The sequence below is a fragment of the Hippopotamus amphibius genome, chromosome 3 (genome assembly GCF_030028045.1).
Source record: "Hippopotamus amphibius kiboko isolate mHipAmp2 chromosome 3, mHipAmp2.hap2, whole genome shotgun sequence".
NCBI classification, from domain to species: domain Eukaryota; kingdom Metazoa; phylum Chordata; class Mammalia; order Artiodactyla; family Hippopotamidae; genus Hippopotamus; species Hippopotamus amphibius.
Window position 1 is genome coordinate 47,596,294 of NC_080188.1, and position 19,144 is coordinate 47,615,437.

The window sequence follows — 19,144 nt, forward strand, 5'->3', positions numbered from 1 at the left end:
GTCAGCGAACCCTTAAGTATTCTTCAGCATTGCAGTCAGTGTATTTACTAAGTGTACTTTGTTCAAATGAAGCTATAGTTGCAGATATTACCAAATCCTTCCCTTCTTAGTTTTCTCACTAGATTTTGCCTATACTTAAGAGTCTTAACGTGTATTCTGGTTAAGTATGCATATTCATTTCTTTTCTTAGTTTGAGTACTTTTCAGCTTTGTTTTACTTACTTGTGTATCCCAGCACCTGGCACAGTACCTAAAATACAGTAAGCCGATTGAGTGAATGGTGATAGCCATTACTATTGCAGGTGATTAACACAGCAAGTCCCCTGAGTTATGTGAACCATCTAGCAAGAGTAAAATCCTTGCTTTAGTCTGACACCTCAGAGTCAAAGGGTCAAAGGGTTAGGAATGGGAAGTGATCACTCGGAGAAGCCCAGAACTGAGGGCTCAGAACTGAACATGCTATGTGGTTAGAGGGAATTGCTGTGGCTTTACAAGCCTCTTGGAGATTTCATGTGTTGACAGTAGTGATTCCAAGGGATAGTGTGGGGGTCAGATATAAATAGCAGAACACAAATGAGGTAATGTGCCACTGCCAAGCTACTGCTGGGGGTGTTTATAAAAAGAAAAGCATTCCCTTCTCAGCTCTCAGTGTCAACAAACTCCTATCCTGAAGACACGCTCACCACAACTGAGAGAGTGGGGAAACAGTTTGAGACCTAGCATCACTTAAACCTCCACAGGCAGAAAAGCCAGGTAAACATTTTGACTTATTTACATTCAGACTACGGAAGTGAAGAATTTTCAAGAAAATCCTGATTCAGAGCTTGCTTGGTACATACTGCCTTGTGACAGTTATCTGTCAAGTATTTTTTTTCCAAATCTTTTTTTTATAAAGGAAAGCTTAACACAAAAGTAGCATTTTTGTACTACCTTTTAATATCTTTAGTGAAAGAAACTGCTCCTGAATAAAGATGGGAATCTAGGGCCGAAGGGAAGACTGTCTTCTTTCCCCTGTGCTGTTCATTCCCATTTTCAGATGCCAGAATATGGTGATTGGTAGGATAAAAAAAGAGATTTCAGTTCAGTTCCAGTCATGTCAACTTTGTTGTAGGTATGTGGAAGGAACTATAAACCAGTCTTTAATTGAATCAGGTAATGGCTGTGGGACAGCTTCAGCCCTTGACAGCCTCTTACCCTCCTGTTTACCTGTTTCTGTCTCATGAACATTGGGATGAATATTGGGCATTCAGCCAACAGAGTTGTATAATCTTACTAGAATTGCTTCCTACCTACTTCCTTCTTATTCTCATTCCTGCCTTCAGAAAGTTATGCAAGATGCTTGTTTTATCTTTGGCTTCTCTTAAATGTGAATATTTGGGAGAAGCAGACCGCCTCAGATAACGTTCTGGTTTTTACCACTACTGGCCTCCATCCTAGCCAGATGAGCATGACTTGGTTTGTAAAGAGGATCAAAGAACGGATGATGTGCATGGATACTAACTCCTGGAGAATTCTTGGAGACTGGGAGCTAGGAGACCAATTTGAAATGGTTGTTTTTTAGTTTGTGATTTCCTATGTATGCTGAGGGGAGATTTAGAGACAGGAAGAAAAAATGACTACCAGTGACTATGGTGGGAGAGACAACATGTCTAAAAGAGAATGGAAATGGACAGATTTAATCTTGAACAAATTACTGAAGTTCTCTGAGCTTTTGTTTCTTCATCTGTAGAATGAGGGTGTTAGATCATCAGACAAAATCTAATGACCCTTTCCAGCCATTGGAAATTTATTAATAATCACTTCCTAACTATTATGATACCCACTCTTACCCAGAATGAAAAAATATGTATAGTGTGTCATCCTGTTCTACTTCCCTAAACCTTTTTTTTAAGTCTACTAAGTTGGAATTTTTTCATTTTAATTTAGAAGAGAAAAATGAAGGCAGGATATTTTGAAATGGTCACCATGCTGCTGGCACCTATGATTCTAATGGACATCTTCCAGGTAATGTTAGGAATGGGAAGCATGTGGTCATTGGAATGGGAACTCTTGATATAAGGTTGCCTGAGGCATTTGTGTGGGTTGATGACAGAATGAGAACAGATAGGATAGGTAAATTTGTTTTTTACAAGTAGATCTTATTTTTTACACAGTGATACATGTTAACTGTAGAAAATTTAAAAGTTAAAATTAAGCAAAAAGAGGAAAGTAAAGATCATCATATCCATAATTCTCCACCCAGAGGGAAAGACTCAATCTGTTGGTGTATATTCTTCTCAGCTTTTTTCTATATGTTTATATTTGTAATTTACAAAAATGGATTCACTATACATAGTATTTTTTTAACCTTACTTTTTAAGTTGGTACTGTGCTACAGATGTCTGTCCATGGCATCAGATATTCTAAAAATATGTATTTTTCTTCAGATAAGATGACACTGCAATATTTGTCTATGTTTCCCATTTAACTGTGTAGTGGCTATTTTCCCATATTCAGTATTCTTTTTTTTTCTGATAGAAATTTTATGATTTTATTTTTTACAATTGAATCTCTAAACTTTCTGTAACATATTTTTATGTAAAATATGAGCCAGGTATCTCACTTGATTTTCCCCCCCACATTGTTAGCTACCACATCACTACTGAATATTTGTCCACTGATTTGAATACCTTCTTTAAAATTTTCTAAATCCTTAAAATGTTATCCATTTTTAAATTTAGTATTCTAATATATTGTTTATAGAATCATTGTATATTCTGTTACCTGGTCTGCAGTGTGACTTTTTAAAAAATTGAAGTATAATACACATATAAAAATATACCATTTTAAAAGATGCAGATGTAGAGAATGGACTTGAGGACATGGGGCTGGGGGGCGGGGGGCGAAGGGGAAGCTGGGATGAAGTGAGAAAGTAGCATAAACATATATACACTACCAAATGTAAAATAGTTAGCTAGTGGGAAGGTGCTGTATAACAAAGGGAGATCAACTCGATGATGGGTGGTGCTTTAGAGGGCCAGGACAGGGAGGGTGGGAGGGAGTCGCGGGAGGGAGGTGATATGGGGATATATGTGTAAATACAGCTGGTTCATTTTGGTGTATCTCAATAACTGGTACAAGAGTGTAAAGCAATTATATTCCAATAAAGAGCTTTAAAAAAATACCATTTTAAAGTGTACAGTTCAGTGATTTTCATATATTCATTATGTTGTGCAGCCATCACCTCTGTCTCATTATAGGACATTGCTATCACCCCCCCCCCCAAAAAAAAAAACCCTGTAGCTATTAGCAGTCAATCCCGATTCCCTCTTCCCTGCATCCCCTGGGATGCACTTTGTCTCTAAGGATTTGCATGTTCTGGACATTTTATTCGAATGAAATTGTATAATATCTGGCCTATTGTGTGGCTTCTTTTACTTAGCATAACATTTTCAAGGTTCGTCCGTGTTGCAGTGTATATTAGTACATCCTTCTTTTTTATAGTTTAATAATATTCCATTGCATAGTTATACCACTTTTTTTAATCCATTCATTAATTGATGGACATTTGGGTTGGCCCCACTTTATGGTTCTTATGAGTGAATAGTCATGCCACAAACTTTCATGTACAGGTTTTTGTTTGTGTGAACATATGTTTTCAGTTCTCTTGGGTATACACCCAGGAGTAGAATTGCTGGGTCATATGGTGACTCTATGTTTAACATTTTGAGAAACTGCCAAACTGTTTTTCACAGTGGCCATAGCATTTTACATTACTTATACAACGGTGTATGAGGGTTCAATTTCTCTACATCCTTGCTGACAATTGCGATTTTCTTTTTTTTCCCTTATCTTTATAGCCATCCTAATGGGTGTGAGGTAGTATCTCACTGTGGTTTTGATTTGTCTTTTTAATATTCTTCTGCAGCATAATTTTGATGTGTTTGTTTTTATTAATGTTTCATAAGTTGTTTAACCAGTTTCTTTTTTTTAACCATTTAGGTCATTTTTGCATTTTTGTAATAATTTTGGTAATTGAATTTCATCCATATAGGCTTTTGTTTCAATGGATAACTCAAGGAAGAAAATATAATTGGTGTGTTCACCTAGCCTTTGTATCTGTTCCTTACTGTCCATTCAGTTTTCCCTGAATCGTGGTGGCATTTGTGGGCTGTTTTCACTGCTCAAGGTACTCACTGTACAGAACACACAATCAACTGTGGCCTTGGGCCAGAAAGACTTGATGTCTAAAATTAGACGTGCGGAGACTGGTTAGAAGCACAGGGAAAAAGACAGGATCATATTGGATCAGCTCTTGATATGATGTGAGGAATGTGGGAGGTGGTTTCAGGGTATGATGTCTTGTAATATGTTGATCCTGAAGATAAATTAGGCATTGGCGCCCAAGATGCACTCTGGTACATTCTGTGCTGCAGAGGAAAGTGCATTTCTTGGCTAGGAAATGGCAATGATTTGATCTCATGAAGCTCAAATTCCCACTTCAGGAAACTGACCTACAGACCCAGGAGTTCAGGGGTCTCAGTGACTTCCCCAGCAGAATATTCTGTGGCTGGTAATCAAGGCAGTTTCTGATGCCAGCATAATTCCTACAATTGTAAAATGGTCTTGTGAATTGTCTGCCCAACCTTTCATAAGGGTTGTTATGAGGACAAAATTAAACTCTTTTTTAAACTCTTTTTTTTTTTTTTTTTTTACCATTTTCACATTTTTTTTTAATTATTTTTTTTTGGGGGGTACACCAGGTTCAATCAACAGTTTTTATACACATATCCCCATATTCCCTCCCTTCCTTGACGCCCCCCCCCCTCGAGAACCCCCCACCCTCCCTGCCCCAGTCCTCTAAGGCATCTTCCATCCTCGAGTTGGACTCCCTTTGTTATACAACAACTTCCCACTGACTATTTTACAGTTGGTAGTATATATATGTCTGTGCTACTCTCTCGCTTCGTCTCAGCTTCCCCTTCACCCCCCGCCCCCTACCATACCTCGAGTTCTCCAGTCCATTCTCTGTATCTGCTTCCTTGTTCTTGTCACTGAGTTCATCAGTACCATTTTTAGATTCCGTATATGTGAGTTAGCATACAATATTTGTCCTTCTCTTTCTGACTTACTTCACTATGTATGACAGATTGTAGTTCTATCCACCTCATTACATATAGCTCCATCTCATCCCTTTTTATAGCTGAGTAATATTCCATTGTATATATATGCCACATCTTCTGTATCCATTCATTTGTTGATGGGCATTTCGGTTGCTTCCATGTCCTGGCTATTGTAAAGAGTGCTGCAATAAACATTATGGTACAAGTTTCTTTTGGGATTATGATTTTCTTTGGGTATATGCCCAGGAGTGGGATTACTGGATCATATGGTAGTTCTATTTGTAGTTTTTTAAGGAACCTCCAAATTGTTTTCCATAGTGGCTGTACCAACTTACAGTCCCACCAACAGTGCAGGAGGGTTCCCTTTTCTCCACACCCTCTCCAACATTTGTTGTTTCCAGACTTTGTGATGATGGCCATTCTGATCGGTGTGAGGTGATACCTCATTGTGGCTTTGACTTGCATTTCTCTGATGATTAGTGATGTTGAGCATCTTTTCCTGTGTTTGTTGGCCATCTGTATGTCTTCTTTGGAGAAATGTCTATTTAGGTCTTCTGCCCATTTGTGGATTGGGTTATTTGCTTTTTTGGTATGAAGCTGCATGAGCTGCTTGTATATTTTGGAGGTTAATCCTTTGTCCATTGTTTCATAGGCAATTATTTTTTCCCATTCTGAGGGTTGCCTTTTAGTCTTGTTTATGGTTTCTTTTGCTGTGCAAAAGCTTTTAAGTTTCATGAGGTCCCATTCGTTTATTCTTGATTTTATTTCCATGATTCTAGGAGGTGGGTCAAAAAGGATGTTGCTTTGATGTATGTCAAAGAGTGTTCTGCCTATATTTTCCTCTAGGAGTTTTATAGTGTCTGGCCTTACATGTAGGTCTTTCATCCATTTGGAGTTTATTTTTGTGTATGGTGTTAGGAAGTGTTCTAATTTCATTCTTTTACATGTTGCTGTCCAATTTTCCCAGCACCACTTATTGAAGAGGCTGTCTTTTTTCCACTGTATACTCGTGCCTCCTTTGTCAAAGATAAGGTGCCCGTATGTGTTTGGGCTTACTTCTGAGTTCTCTATTCTATTCCATTGATCTTCCTTTCTGTTTTTGTGCCAGTACCATACTGTCTTGATCACTATGGCCTTGTAGTATAGTTTGAAGTCAGGAAGCCTGATTCCACCAACTCCATTTTTCCTTCTCAAGATTGCTTTGGCTATTCGGGGTCTTTTGTGTTTCCATACAAATCGTAAGATTTCTTGCTCTAGTTCTGTGAAAAATGCCATTGGTAATTTGATCGGGATTGCATTGAATCTGTAAATTGCTTTGGGTAGTACAGTCATTTTCACGATGTTGATTCTTCCAATCCAGGAACACGGTATGTCCCTCCATCTGTTTGTGTCATCTTTGATTTCTTTCATCAATGTCTTAAAGTTTTCTGCATACAGATCTTTTGCCTCCTTAGGCAGGTTTATTCCTAGGTATTTTATTCTTTTTGTTGCAATGGTGAATGGGAGAGTTTCCTTAATTTCTCTTTCTGCTCTTCCGTTGTTAGTGTATAGGAATGCAAGAGATTTCTGTGCATTAATTTTGTATCCTGCTACTTTACTAAACTCATCAATTAGTGCTAGCAGTTTTCTGGTAGAGTCTTTAGGGTTTTCTATATATAATATCATGTCATCTGCAAAGAGTGACAATTTTACTTCTTCTTTTCCAATTTGGATTCCTTTAATTTCTTTTTCTTCTCTGATTGCTGTGGCTAACACTTCCAAAACTATGTTGAATAATAATGGTGAGAGTGGACACCCTTGTCTTGTTCCTGTTCTTAGAGGGAATTCTTCCAGTTTTTCTCCATTGAGAACAATGTTGGCTTTTGGTTTGTCATATATGGCTTTTATTATGTTGAGGTAATTTCCTTCTATGCCCATTTTCTGGAGAGCTTTTATCATAAATGGATGTTGAACTTTGTCAAAAGCTTTTTCTGCATCTATTGAAATGATCATATGGTTTTTATCCTTCAATTTGTTGATATGATGTATCACGTTGATTGATTTGCGTATATTGAAGAATCCTTGCATCCCAGGGATAAACCCCACTTGATCGTGGTGTATGATTTTTTTAATGTGCTGTTGGAGTCTGTTAGCTAGTATTTTGTTGAGGATTTTTGCATCTCTATTCATCAGTGATATTGGTCTGTAGTTTTCTTTTTTTGTGACATCTTTGCCTGGTTTTGGTATCAGGGTGATGGTAGCCTCGTAGAATGAGTTTGGGAGTGCTCCGCCTTCTGCAATATTTTGGAAGAGTTTGAGAAGGATAGGTGTTAACTCTTCTCGACATGTTTGATAGAATTCGCCTGTGAATCCATCTGGTCCTGGGCTTTTGTGTGTTGGGAGATTTTTAATCACTGCCTCAATTTCTGTACTTGTGATTGGTCTGTTCATAGTTTCTATTTCTTCCTGGTTCAGTCTTGGAAGATTGTATTTTTCTAAGAATGTATCCATTTCTTCCAGGTTATCCAATTGATTGGCATATAGTTGCTTGTAGTAGTCTCTCATGATGTTTTGTATTTCTGAGGTGTCCGTTGTGACTTCTCCTTTTTCATTTCTAATTCTGTTGATTTGCATCTTCTCCCTTTTTTTCTTGATGAGTCTGGCTAATGGTTTATCAATTTTGTTAATCTTCTCAAAGAACCAGCTTTTAGTTTCATTTATTTTTCTTATGGTTTCTTTCCTTTCTTTTTCATTTATTTCTGCTCTGATCTTTATGATTTCTTTCCTTCTGCTCACTTTGGGGTTTCTTTGTTCTTCTTTCTCTAGTTGTTTGAGGTGTAAGGTTAGGTTGTTTATTCGATCATTTTCTTGTTTCTTAAGGTAGGACTGTATTGCTATAAACTTCCCTCTTAGAACTGCTTTTGCTGCGTCCCATAGGTTTTGGGTTGTTGTGTTTTCGTTGTCATTTGTTTCTAGATATTTTTTGATTTCCTCTTTGATTTCTGTAGTGATTCCTTGGTTGTTTAAGAGTGAATTGTTTAGCCTCCATGTGTTTGTATTTTTTGCAGTTTTTTTCCTGTAATTGATATCTAGTCTCATGGCGTTGTGGTCTGAGAAGATGCTTGATATGATTTCAATTTTCTTGAATTTGCTGAGGTTTGATTTGTGACCCAAGATGTGATCTATCCTGGAAAATGTTCCGTGTGCACTTGAGAAGAAAGTGTAGTCTGTCGTTTTTGGATGGAATGTCCTATAAATATCAATTAAGTTGAGATGGTCTAATGTGTCATTTAAAGCTTGTGTGTCTTTATTTATTTTCTGTTTGGATGATCTGTCCATTGATGTAAGTGGGGTGTTCAAGTCTCCCACTATTATTGTGTTACTGTCGATGTCCCCTTTTATAGCTGTTAGCATTTGCCTTATGTATTGAGGTGCTCCTATATTGGGGGCATAGATATTTACCATTGTGATATGTTTTTCTGGGATGGATCCCTTGATCATTATGTAGTGCCCTTCCTTGTCTCTTTTAATAGTCTTTACTTTAAGGTCTAATTTGTCTGATATGAGTATTGCTACTCCAGCTTTCTTTTGACTTCCATTTGCATGGAATATCTTTTTCCATCCCTTTACTTTCAGTCTATATGTATCCCTTGGTCTGAAGTGGGTTTCTTGTAGGCAGCATATAGAAGGGTCTTGTTTTTGTATCCATTCAGCCAGTCTGTGTCTTTTGGTTGGAGCATTTAATCCATTTACATTTAAAGTGATTATTGACATGTGTGTTCCAATTACCATTTTCTTAATTGTTTTGGGTTTGTATTTGTAGGTGTTTTCCTTTTCTTGTGTTTCCTACTTAGAGAAGTTCCTTTAGCACTTGTTGTAAGGCTGGTTTGGTGGTGCTGAATTCTCTGAACTTTTGCTTGTCTGGAAAGCTTTTGATTTCTCCCTCAAATCTGAATGAGATTTTTGCTGGGTAGAGTATTCTTGGCTGTAGGTTTCTCTGTTTCAGGACTTTCAGTATATCCTGCCATTCCCTTCTGGCCTGCAGAGTTTCTGTAGAAAGGTCAGCTGTTATCCTGATGGGTTTTCCCTTATATGTTGTTTGTTGCTTTTCTCTTGCTGCTTTTAATATTTTTTCTTTGTGTTGAATTGTCGTTCGTTTGATTAATATGTGTCTTGGTGTATTTCTCCTTGGGTTTATTCTGTATGGGACTCTCTGTGCTTCTTGGACTTGGTGAATTATTTCCTTTCCCATGTTGGGGAAGTTTTCCACTAGAACCTCTTCAAATATTTTCTCAGACCCTTTCTTGTTTTCTTCTTCTTCTGGGATGCCTATAATTCGAATGTTGGTATGTTTAAGGTTATCACTGAGGTCTCTGAGGCTGTCTTCTAGTCTTTTTATTTTTTTTTCTTTTTCCTGCTCTGTGGCGTTTATTTCTCCCATTCTATCTTCCAACTCACTTATTCGTTCTTCTGCCTCAGTCATTCTGCTGGTTATAGCATCTAGAGTATTTTTAATTTCAGTTATTTTGTTATCCATTGCTGTTTGTTTTTCTGAGTTCTTATGAACTGTTTCTTGTACTTTCTCTATTTTGTTATCGAGATTTTGTATCATTTTTACTATCATTACTCTAAATTCTTTTTCAGGCATTTTTCCTATTTCCTCCTCATTTATTTGGTCTTGTGGGTTTTTTTCCTGCTCCTTTGCCTGCGTGGGGTTTCTTTGTTTCCTCATGGTTGTCCAAGCTTTTGGGGTTGCTTGTCCTGGTGATAGAGGTGTTTATAGAAGACTGTCCAAGCCTCAGACTAATGTCCAAGTATTGGATTAAACGAATATTCAGTCTAGGAAACACATACATGTATAAGACACACAATTATTGAATCCGTTAGGACATAAGGCTCTAGAAAGACCTGACAGAACCCCAGTGTGCTATCAGATATTCAAAGAGAAACCCAGCAGAAATTGACAACTGAAACAGAACAAATCAGAGACAAAAGCAAAAGCAAACAAACAACAAATAACACCCTACACATACAAACATCAATCCAGGGAGATTTTGTAAGCTAGGATCAAATATAGAAATGAGCTGGAGTACCACCAGAGAGAATGGAGATTCTCAGAATGTAATTAGACAACTGTACTAAGAACTAAGATAAAGACAAAAGCCTAATATTAATACCAAGGCAGTGCACCATCTGGAGAATAGAGCAAGGAGTCTGAGCAGACCGATAGTGTTGCTTATAAGTATGTTAAGATAAAATACACTTAAAATGGCTGGAAGAAAGGGGAACAGAAGAGCGTAATGTGGTTGGAAATATGCAAAGAAAAAGAAAGGAATAGAAGTGTATAAAAGAAAGGGATGAAAGGAAAGTATGAAAGATATTTTGTCCGTACTACCAAAAACTTAGCTAGATATAGAAGTATATAAAAAGGCAAAAAAAAAAAAAAAAAAAAAGAATAAAAAATATCCTTAAAAAATTATGTTGTAAAACTTGTAGATCCCTTAGGGCTAAGATCGTATTTAATAAATCAAAAAAAAAAAAAAAAAAAAGAGAGAGAAAGAAAAAAAGAAAAAAAATCCAGAACTGATCCCAGAATGGACCAGTTCAATAGGTATTCATACTACTATTTCTGTTTCCTTAGCGTCTCAGCTGTAAGTGTCCTTCTCCTTGCCTTGGGTTTTTTTTTTTTTTTTTTTTTGCGTTATTCTGTGACCAGCAGAGGTTCCTTTATTGTTTGTCTGTAAGCCTCGGTGTGTGGGGAGGGAGAGGTTACAATAGTGGCTCCTTCTCCTGGGAGTGAGTGAGCAGTGGCGCACTGTTGTTTCAGTCGGGCTTGGAGGTGCCTGTTGCAGAGGGCGCTGGTGGCTCAGGCGTACACAGAAAGTCTTAGAGTTGGGCCTCTCTCGGGGTTTTTTCTTTTTGATGCTGGTTTTTTTTTTTTTTTCTCTTGGCAGCCTCCCTGCTGCTGGCGTTGCAAGGAGTTTTAATCTAGCCCCGCCCGAGCGCCTGAGGGTGCTTGTTATCCCTGAGTGCCTTAGGTGGCCCGCAGGGCGTCTCTCCACTGCCTGTTGCAGAGGCGCCGGCGAAAGAGAGGGAGAGGCTATGCGCGCGGCTCCTCCCCCCCGCCCGGGAGCCTGCAGCCTCCAGCCGCCATCATGGCCGGGCAGCTCTCAGGGACCGGCACTCCTCTCCGCGGACCTCCTCTCTCCTGTCCTCTCGGTCCGTCACCTTACCGGCAACAATGTTTCTCCCCCTGAACCAGCTCTCCGGTTCCCACGCTCCCGCTCCTGGACCCTCCGTTCAGCCGCGGATCGATGTCTCGGTCCGGGAACGCTGAGCTGCGCTGCGGACCCTCCGTATATTTCTCACTCCCTCCCGTCTGCCACAGCTCCGCCGCTTCACCCTCTTTGAGCCCTCGTAGATGCCTCCCTACCGGCTATGTCGGGCTCCCCGCAGCCCTTTCTGGTGTCCGAGGCCGTCTGCTGGTGTTCAGCTGGTTCTCTGTGGGAATGACTGCGTCCTTCCGTGCATTCCCAATGCATCTGTGGAGAGGGATGCACTCCACGTCTCTCTACTTCGCCGCCATCTTTTTCTCTCTAAACTCTTTTTTAAAAAAGTGCTACATAAATGTCAGCGGTTTGCATTGTCAGAAACACAATATTTTGGGTAAGAGAATGGACTCTGGAACCAGATCACCTGGGTTCAAATCTCAATTCCAAACAAGTTAATCTCTCTGTGCCTTAGTTTCCTCATCCTTTAAAAAGGAACTGATAATAGTACCTACCTACCTCACAGGGTTACCATGAAGATTAAGTGAGTTAATATATATGAACACTTAGTACTTCACATACAGAAAGCACTCCAGGTAAGTTTTGTTAGGCCTTAATGATGAAGTGGCCACAGAAGGTGACTGAGAAGGAGAAATCTAAGAAAATTTCACTAGGTTGGTGGTAGTTGTGGGCAGTAAGATTATAAGTTTGGTCTTAGATTGTTTTGTTTGAAGGGTCTTTGAACAATTCAAGAGGAGTTATTAAGTAGGCAGTTGATATACACATCTTGCACTTACAGGACAGGTCAGAGGTATTTAGATGATAATTTAAACTTTAGGTCTTATATAATTGACAAAGAGTAGAATTGAGAGTTGGGAAATAAGTAGCTCCAGCATTTAATGGCCAGTTAGAATTTGATGGATCTGCAAAGGAGCCTAAGAAGAAATGTTCTGCCCTGTTTGGATGGAGGAATGGGGGTGGGAAATCGGATTGAAGAGGGTTGAGATATGAGTGGAAATGAAGTGAGGATGGCAGAGATAGACATCGCTTTGAAGAAGTTTGACTATGAGGGGAGAAGAGAGGTAGTGGGAAGGAGATAGTGTGGGATATGGAATCAAGTTATATTTTGCTTTCTTAACTTGGTTTTCTGCATCCTCTCTTCCTTCCCACACACACACTCACACACTTTAAGAATCATTCACATGGAACCTGCACTTTTAACAGATCCTGGCTAAGTGTTTCTATTAGGTTTCCAACTGAGGTTGCAACTTATGTAGTCAGTGTACCATACAAGTATAGAGTAGTGGAAAGAGACAGTGATATGGAGGGCATTATCCTTTTATTTGTAGAAACTCTTAGATGATGTCTCTGGGCAGATTTGCTCATCCTGTGTTTTGATCCATAGGCCAGAGCACAAGGTTCTTATTTAGTTCACTAGAATATTTTTCCAGTTGCTATGCTAGATTCTTGGAATTCAAAAGATAAATATGATACGTATCCTGCCCTTGAGGAACTTAGGATATAATACAGTCTACCTCCCATACCCATAGATGCCTGACTCCGCAGACACAGAGGGCCCACTGTATGCACTGTACTGTGCCCTTTTTTTTTTTCTTTTGGCTGCACTACGTGGCATGTGGGATCTTAGTTCCCTGACCAGGGTTCAAACTAGTGCCCCATTCAGTGGAAGCATGGAGTCTAAACCACTGGACTGCCAGGGAAGCCTGAACTATGCCATTTTTATAAAGAGCTTGAACATTTGTGGATTTTGGTGTCTGTGGGGGCTCCTGGAACCAATCTCCCATGGGTGCTGAGGGATGACTATACATATATTCCTGTTATGACATGATAAAAATAACCACAGCTTGTTGAAGGCTTGTTACGTGCCAGGTATGGGGGTAAGGACTTTGCATATATTCATTATATCATTTAATCCTCATAACAATCCTGCAATTAAGATATTATTTTCTCACTTTATCCTCATTTTTAATTTTTATTTATTTTTTTAAGTTTATTTTATTGGCTGTGTTGGGTCTTTTTTTGCTGTGCACAGGCTTTCTTTTGTTGCGGTGAGTAGGGGCTACTCTTCGTTGTGGTGTGCGGGCTCCTCATTGCTGTGGCTTCTCTTGTTGCGGAGCATGGGCTCTAGGTGCATGGGCTTCAGTAGTGGCAGCACATGGGGTCAATAGTTGTGGCTCGCGGGCTCTAAAGTGCAGGCTCAATAGTTGTGGCACACGGGCTTAGTTGCTCCATGGCATGTGGGATCTTCCTGGAACAGGGATCGAACCCATGTCCCCTGCATTGGCAGGCGGATTCTTAACCATTGTGCCACCTAGGAAGCCCTAGCCTCATTTTTTAAATGAAAAAATTAAAGCTCAGACTGTCAAGTAACTTTTCCATAAGTAATTAGTACCTAGGTAGTAACAAATGGAATTTGAACCCAGATCTATCTGTTCAAAGCTAGTGTTAGTTACACTACACTGCCCTGCTTCTTATGTGTATCATTTAAAGATGCTTAGTCCTTTCCCAGTTACTTATACAGAAAGACAATTCAAACTATCTCAGGTAAATAGGGAATTTACTGATTCTTACAGCTGAAGTTTTCAGATAAAGCTAGACTCAGACCTTAACTAATGTTATCAGGGCCTCCTCATCTCTCTCTCTCTTCACCTCTCAGCTCAGCAAACCTTTCTTTGTTAGCTTTATTTGTAGATAGGATTCTCCATGGGACTAAAAGGGTAACTATTGGCTGCCCCAAGCCAATATTATCCTTAGAGTTTATGGTTATAGGGAAAGAAAGCCTTTTGTTTTTCTAGGAGTGCTCTGATTTTTAAGCCCACATCATTGCTTATCATAGGGGCTGAAGATGCAGAATCAGTCCTAGCCAAACCACACAGGCAAGGCGGAGGTGGGGGTGGGAGGGGGTGAGCAGGTGGGGAGGGTTCCTCAAAGAATAATGGATAATATTTGCCTTTATATACTTATCCATCGTGTGAAGTATTTCACACAAGATATTTCAAGTTCACTCAGCAGTCTTAGTGGTTGAGGAAATCTAGCTAAGAATATTGTTCAAAGCCAGGTCTGCCTCCCATTTCTTCAGTTTCACACTCATTGTTCTATCCTCTGTACCACAGGGTTAGATGAATGAATTGTAGGGATTGTCATTTACTCTTTAATTCAGATATGTCACAGATGAGAAAAGTTATCACTAGCAGTGGAATATACTTCCTACATAAAAACATATCCAAAGTTCGTTGAAAGCAAGGGAGAGATTGTTGGCAGGGCATGAGAGGATGGATACAGTAAATTGAGAGAAAATGATATACACCAAATATCTTTATTTCAGGAGTGTTAATTTCCTTTTCCTTTGAAGGTAAAAGCTGAAATGTTAGATATGGCAGATAATGCATTTGATGACGAATACCTGAAATGCACTGACAGGATGGAAATCAAATATGTTCCTCAACTGCTCAAGGAGGAAAAAGCAAGCTTCCGGCTCTTGGAAGATGTCTGGGAAAATGCAAAAGCCAAGTGGGAAGCTCGGAAGACTCAGTTTTTCCTCCCTGTGAGTTTTAAGGATAACCATGGAATAGCCCTGATGGCATATATTTCTGAAGCTCAAGAGCAAACTTCCTTTTACCGTCTGTTCAGTGAAGCTGTGAAAATGGCTGGCCAGTCTCGAAAAGATTACATCTATGGCTTCCAGTTCAAAGCTTTTCATTTTTACCTGACAAAAGCTCTGCAGTTGTTGAGAAGATCTTGTGAGAACAGTTACAAAAACGTGGTGTATAGTGTAAGGCAGACTACTTCATTTACATTTGGAGAACTAAACCAAGTCCGATTTGGCCATTTCACTTTGGCATATTCAGTCAAACCCCAAGCTGCTAATGACCAAGACGTTCTGTTAACCATCAACACGTGTTTTGGAATTGCTGTTGAAAAATTTTTTGATAAAGAAAGTGAAAGAATTATTTTGATACCTTTGAATGAGGTTTTTCATGTGTCACAGGATGGGGCTGGCAATAACCTTATCCTTCAAAGCACCAACAAGACCTGCAGCCATTATGAGTGTGCGTTTCTAGGTGGTAAGTGGCCCTGTTCTGTCTTTGTGCTTGTCTGGGAGGGAAGTAGTAGGACTGTTAGGCACAGGGAGAGGTCAGGAAGAAAATTGGGAGGTTTTAAAAGGAGAAAAGACATTTAGTGGTCTCTCATCTAGCTCTTTTAATACTGTTAGTTTCTTTTTTCATAATTTAACTATCAAAATAATACATTTACAGTATTATTGAAAGTTAAAAAAAATAAAATACTAATGTAATGGTTCTCAACCAGGGACAGTTTTTCCCAGTAGGGTCAGTTGACTGTATCAGGAAACGTTTTTAATTGTCACAACTATCTCTAGTTGCTACTAGCATCTAGTGGTATAGGCCAAGAGCGCTGCTAAACAATACACAGGACAGCCTCCATAACAAAGAAGTTCCTGGTTCAAAACCCTTCTTATAAGGCTTGCAGTGAAAAATAGCAACCCTCTGCCCCACCCCTTCCTGTCCCCAATTCCCTCTCCTCAGTGGCATTTTGTTGTTATTTGTAGCTTTTTTTTTTTTTTTTGGATACTTACTACAAGCTTCTAAGTAAATAACATGCTTCAGCATGTTTTTTCTTGATTTAAAAAATTTTAGACATTATTTATTGACTTCCCAGTACTGATAGAGAATCAGTATTTAGATCTAATATACCTTGAATTACTTAGGAATTCTTTATTGTATTCAGCTGTAACAGAAAACCTGCCTGGTGACTCTCATTTAATACGAAGTCTACAGGTGGGCTGTCCAGAGTTGGTACAGGGGCTCAGCTACATCATCAGTAACTCAGACTTTGTTTGTTGTCCACCAATTTTAGCATGTTGGTTTGTTGATTCATGTTTTCACTGTGACTGTTGGCAGCTATAGGCATCAATCCATGTTCAAGACAAAAAGAAAGGAAAGGAGGATGACAGCCAAATCTGCCTGTTTAATCAGGAGAGTAAAAACTTTCCCAGAAACTCCGAGTAGACTTCTGATTGCATATCATTGACTGGAACTGCTACTTGGTCATCTGTAACTACAAGAAATCTTTAAAAAAAGGGTAATTAGCTTTTCCAGCCTCTATCATGTAGGGAGGCAGGGGAGAAGGGAATTAAAAGTATCTGGTAACCACCACCCTCCTCAATATTTGTGCATTTCCACTTCCCATTCTCCTAGTATAGTAAAGACTGGTACCTTTTTAAGTACTACTTTTACATCCGAGTTATTAATTGTATGATTTTCTGTTTCCTTAGTTTTTATATTCCATCAATAATTCACCTCCTGAAACCTTAGAAATATAAATCTCTTAATACATTTAGGCGTATCAGATACTCTCTCTTTTTTTTTTCCTGGATATACTCCTTCTAGATTCCATCATCCTGCTTTATGAAAATACTGTGAAATCTCTCCTTACTACTCTTCTGAGACTTTCTTTTGCTTCTCCTCTGTGAGGAATCCCGGATATCTCGGATTTCCTCCTCTTTCTTGAATCATTCCTTAGTTTGGAAGGGGTAGGGATTCTTCAGGTTTCTGAGAAAAGAGACATTGAGGCAAATTTTGTAAGACTTTTTATACCTGAAAAATCTACCTTTTAAGGCCTTGAATAATAGTTTGTAGATTTGTATTTTTGTTTTCAAAATTATTTTCCTTGGAATGTTGGAGATGTTCTTCCATTGTCTTTTAGCGTCGCATGCTGCTTTTAAAAAGTGTGAAGCCATTCTGATTACTGAAACTTTGAATGAGACCTATTTTTCCCCCTGGGAGGTTTTAGGATATTTTCTTTATCCCCAGCATTCTGAAATTTTATGATATTGTGCCTTGGTGTATATGAGTAAAGGGTTAACAAAACCCTTTCTCCTTCCTCTTATGAAAATGGCCTCTAGTTGATCTTCTAGCACTGTTTCTCTGTAATCTACTTAAGGTGGAATGACAACTGTGTATCCATGCAGCACTGCCTAATGGTAAACATAACACTTGATCCTTAGAGTGCATCTAAGCTGGGAGGTTGCGAATGAAGTATAAATACCTGGAGGGAAGCCATAGCTTTGGGCGTTCCTGAAGGTGGTGTGACATACTGAGGTATTCTTCTTGCTGAGTCCTGGAGTATACTCATGGACTCATTGATAGAAGAGATGTTGTCTTCTACATGTGGCATGAGGCAACTAAGCTAGGATGGTTCCTGCACCCACCTGTGTAATCTTGTTTTCTTGTATCTGAGATGTCATTCTGGGGACTGAAGGACAGCCCTGGACAGCTGTGAGGACTTGCATTGAAGGTATATATTTCATGCTACCCTGCAAACAGTATCCTCTGTTCCCTGCCTTGCATTCTTCTGCAAAACTGAGTAAACTGATGAGGGGATGCCTTATGGGGTCTTATGAGTGTGATTGTCTAGCTGAACCCAAAACCATGGCTGCTGGTCAAGCAGAGTGAGTATTGAAGTAGGGCCTTGGAAGTGGGATAGACTTTTAGACCTTGACTCAAATGTGCCAGTGCATTATGAGATTAAAAAAAAAGAACAGGTCGAGAAGTGCTGATGAGATTTTGTCCCTGGGGCACAAAATTTAAGGACGTTTTCATGTTTAGAGTGGTATACTTGCACAGCCTGCACCTGCATGACCTTAAGAGTAAGTGCCTCCTTAAATTTTGCACCCTGGACACATCATTTGCCTTACCTTAGTCCTGGCCCTGAGTTGAGAGTGAGACCAACTGTTTTCCTTGGGGAGGCAGATGAAGACTGAGCAAATTTATGTTAAAAGAGGAAGTGTTCATTTCCCTCACCCAACCATACATTGGACCTGACCAAAAACCAAGGTAGTTGGAGCTGGCTCTTACCAGCTCATGGGAGCTGACTCCGAGCATATGTGTCTCTTTCCAGTTCCGCATACAGCAAGTGGCTTGAAATTGGCCATGGGTGAGAGCTACACCATGGGCATCAGCAAACACTACAAATCAGAACCCCCGTTCTTGACCCCAGGACCGGTTCAATTTTACTAGCACGTTATAGCCAGAAACCCAGTTGCAGCTGGGCTGACAAAATGATGCCACTTTTGGTGCTGCTGATGCATTCAGCCAGATGCCGTTTGTGGAGGCATTGGCTGTACAGAAACCCTGGCTGCGGTAGCTGCAGTAGGCCAGATCCGCCACTGGTGTCTGGCTGACCAACAGAGGTGGGCCTTGGAGCCCAGAGGGTTCATGTTTGTGAGTAGGATCATGATAAACAAAAGGGGTGGAGCCATGGGGTTGGTTCAGAATGAGCCAGGGCTCTAACCTACGTGGGGAAGTGTGAGGAAGGGGGAGGAGAATGGGCAAACTTCTGTGGGCCTGCCCAGAAAGTCAAGCAGAGGCTGTACAGCAGGTTAATGTTCAAACCAGCCACAAGGGAAAACCTTTGTGGAGGCTCATGTGTACTGTTTGTTTGGAGAGCTCTGACAAAGTCAGGCCACTGCACTTTGTTGCTTTACCTCTAAACTGGAATCTAACCATTGTCCTCTGCTGCCATCTGGAGATAGCTAATGGGAACTCAGGGTCAAAAATACCCAAAAGCGATCATTAAAACTAGGCTGTTTGAGCACTATTTACAATAGCCAGGACATGGAAGCAACCTAAATGCCCATCAACAAATGAATGGATACAGAAGATGTGGCATATATATACAATGGAATATTACTCAGCTATAAAAAGGGATGAGATGGAGCTATATGTAATGAGGTGGATAGAACTACAATCTGTCA

The 19,144-nt window shown here is 39.7% G+C and overlaps 1 protein-coding gene across 1 annotated transcript in view; it reads left to right on the forward strand.

Annotated features, from left to right (window-relative positions):
- The first annotated feature begins 646 nt into the window (after positions 1-646).
- ART3 (ADP-ribosyltransferase 3 (inactive)) overlaps positions 647-19,144 on the forward strand; it is a 43,551-nt gene continuing 25,053 nt past the window's right edge. The window contains exons 1-3 of the mRNA XM_057726641.1: positions 647-752; positions 1,926-2,003; positions 14,723-15,434. Of these exons, the coding sequence (XP_057582624.1) occupies positions 1,935-2,003; positions 14,723-15,434 (781 nt within the window). The 5' untranslated portion in view covers positions 647-752; positions 1,926-1,934. The remainder of the gene's footprint in view (positions 753-1,925; positions 2,004-14,722; positions 15,435-19,144) is intronic.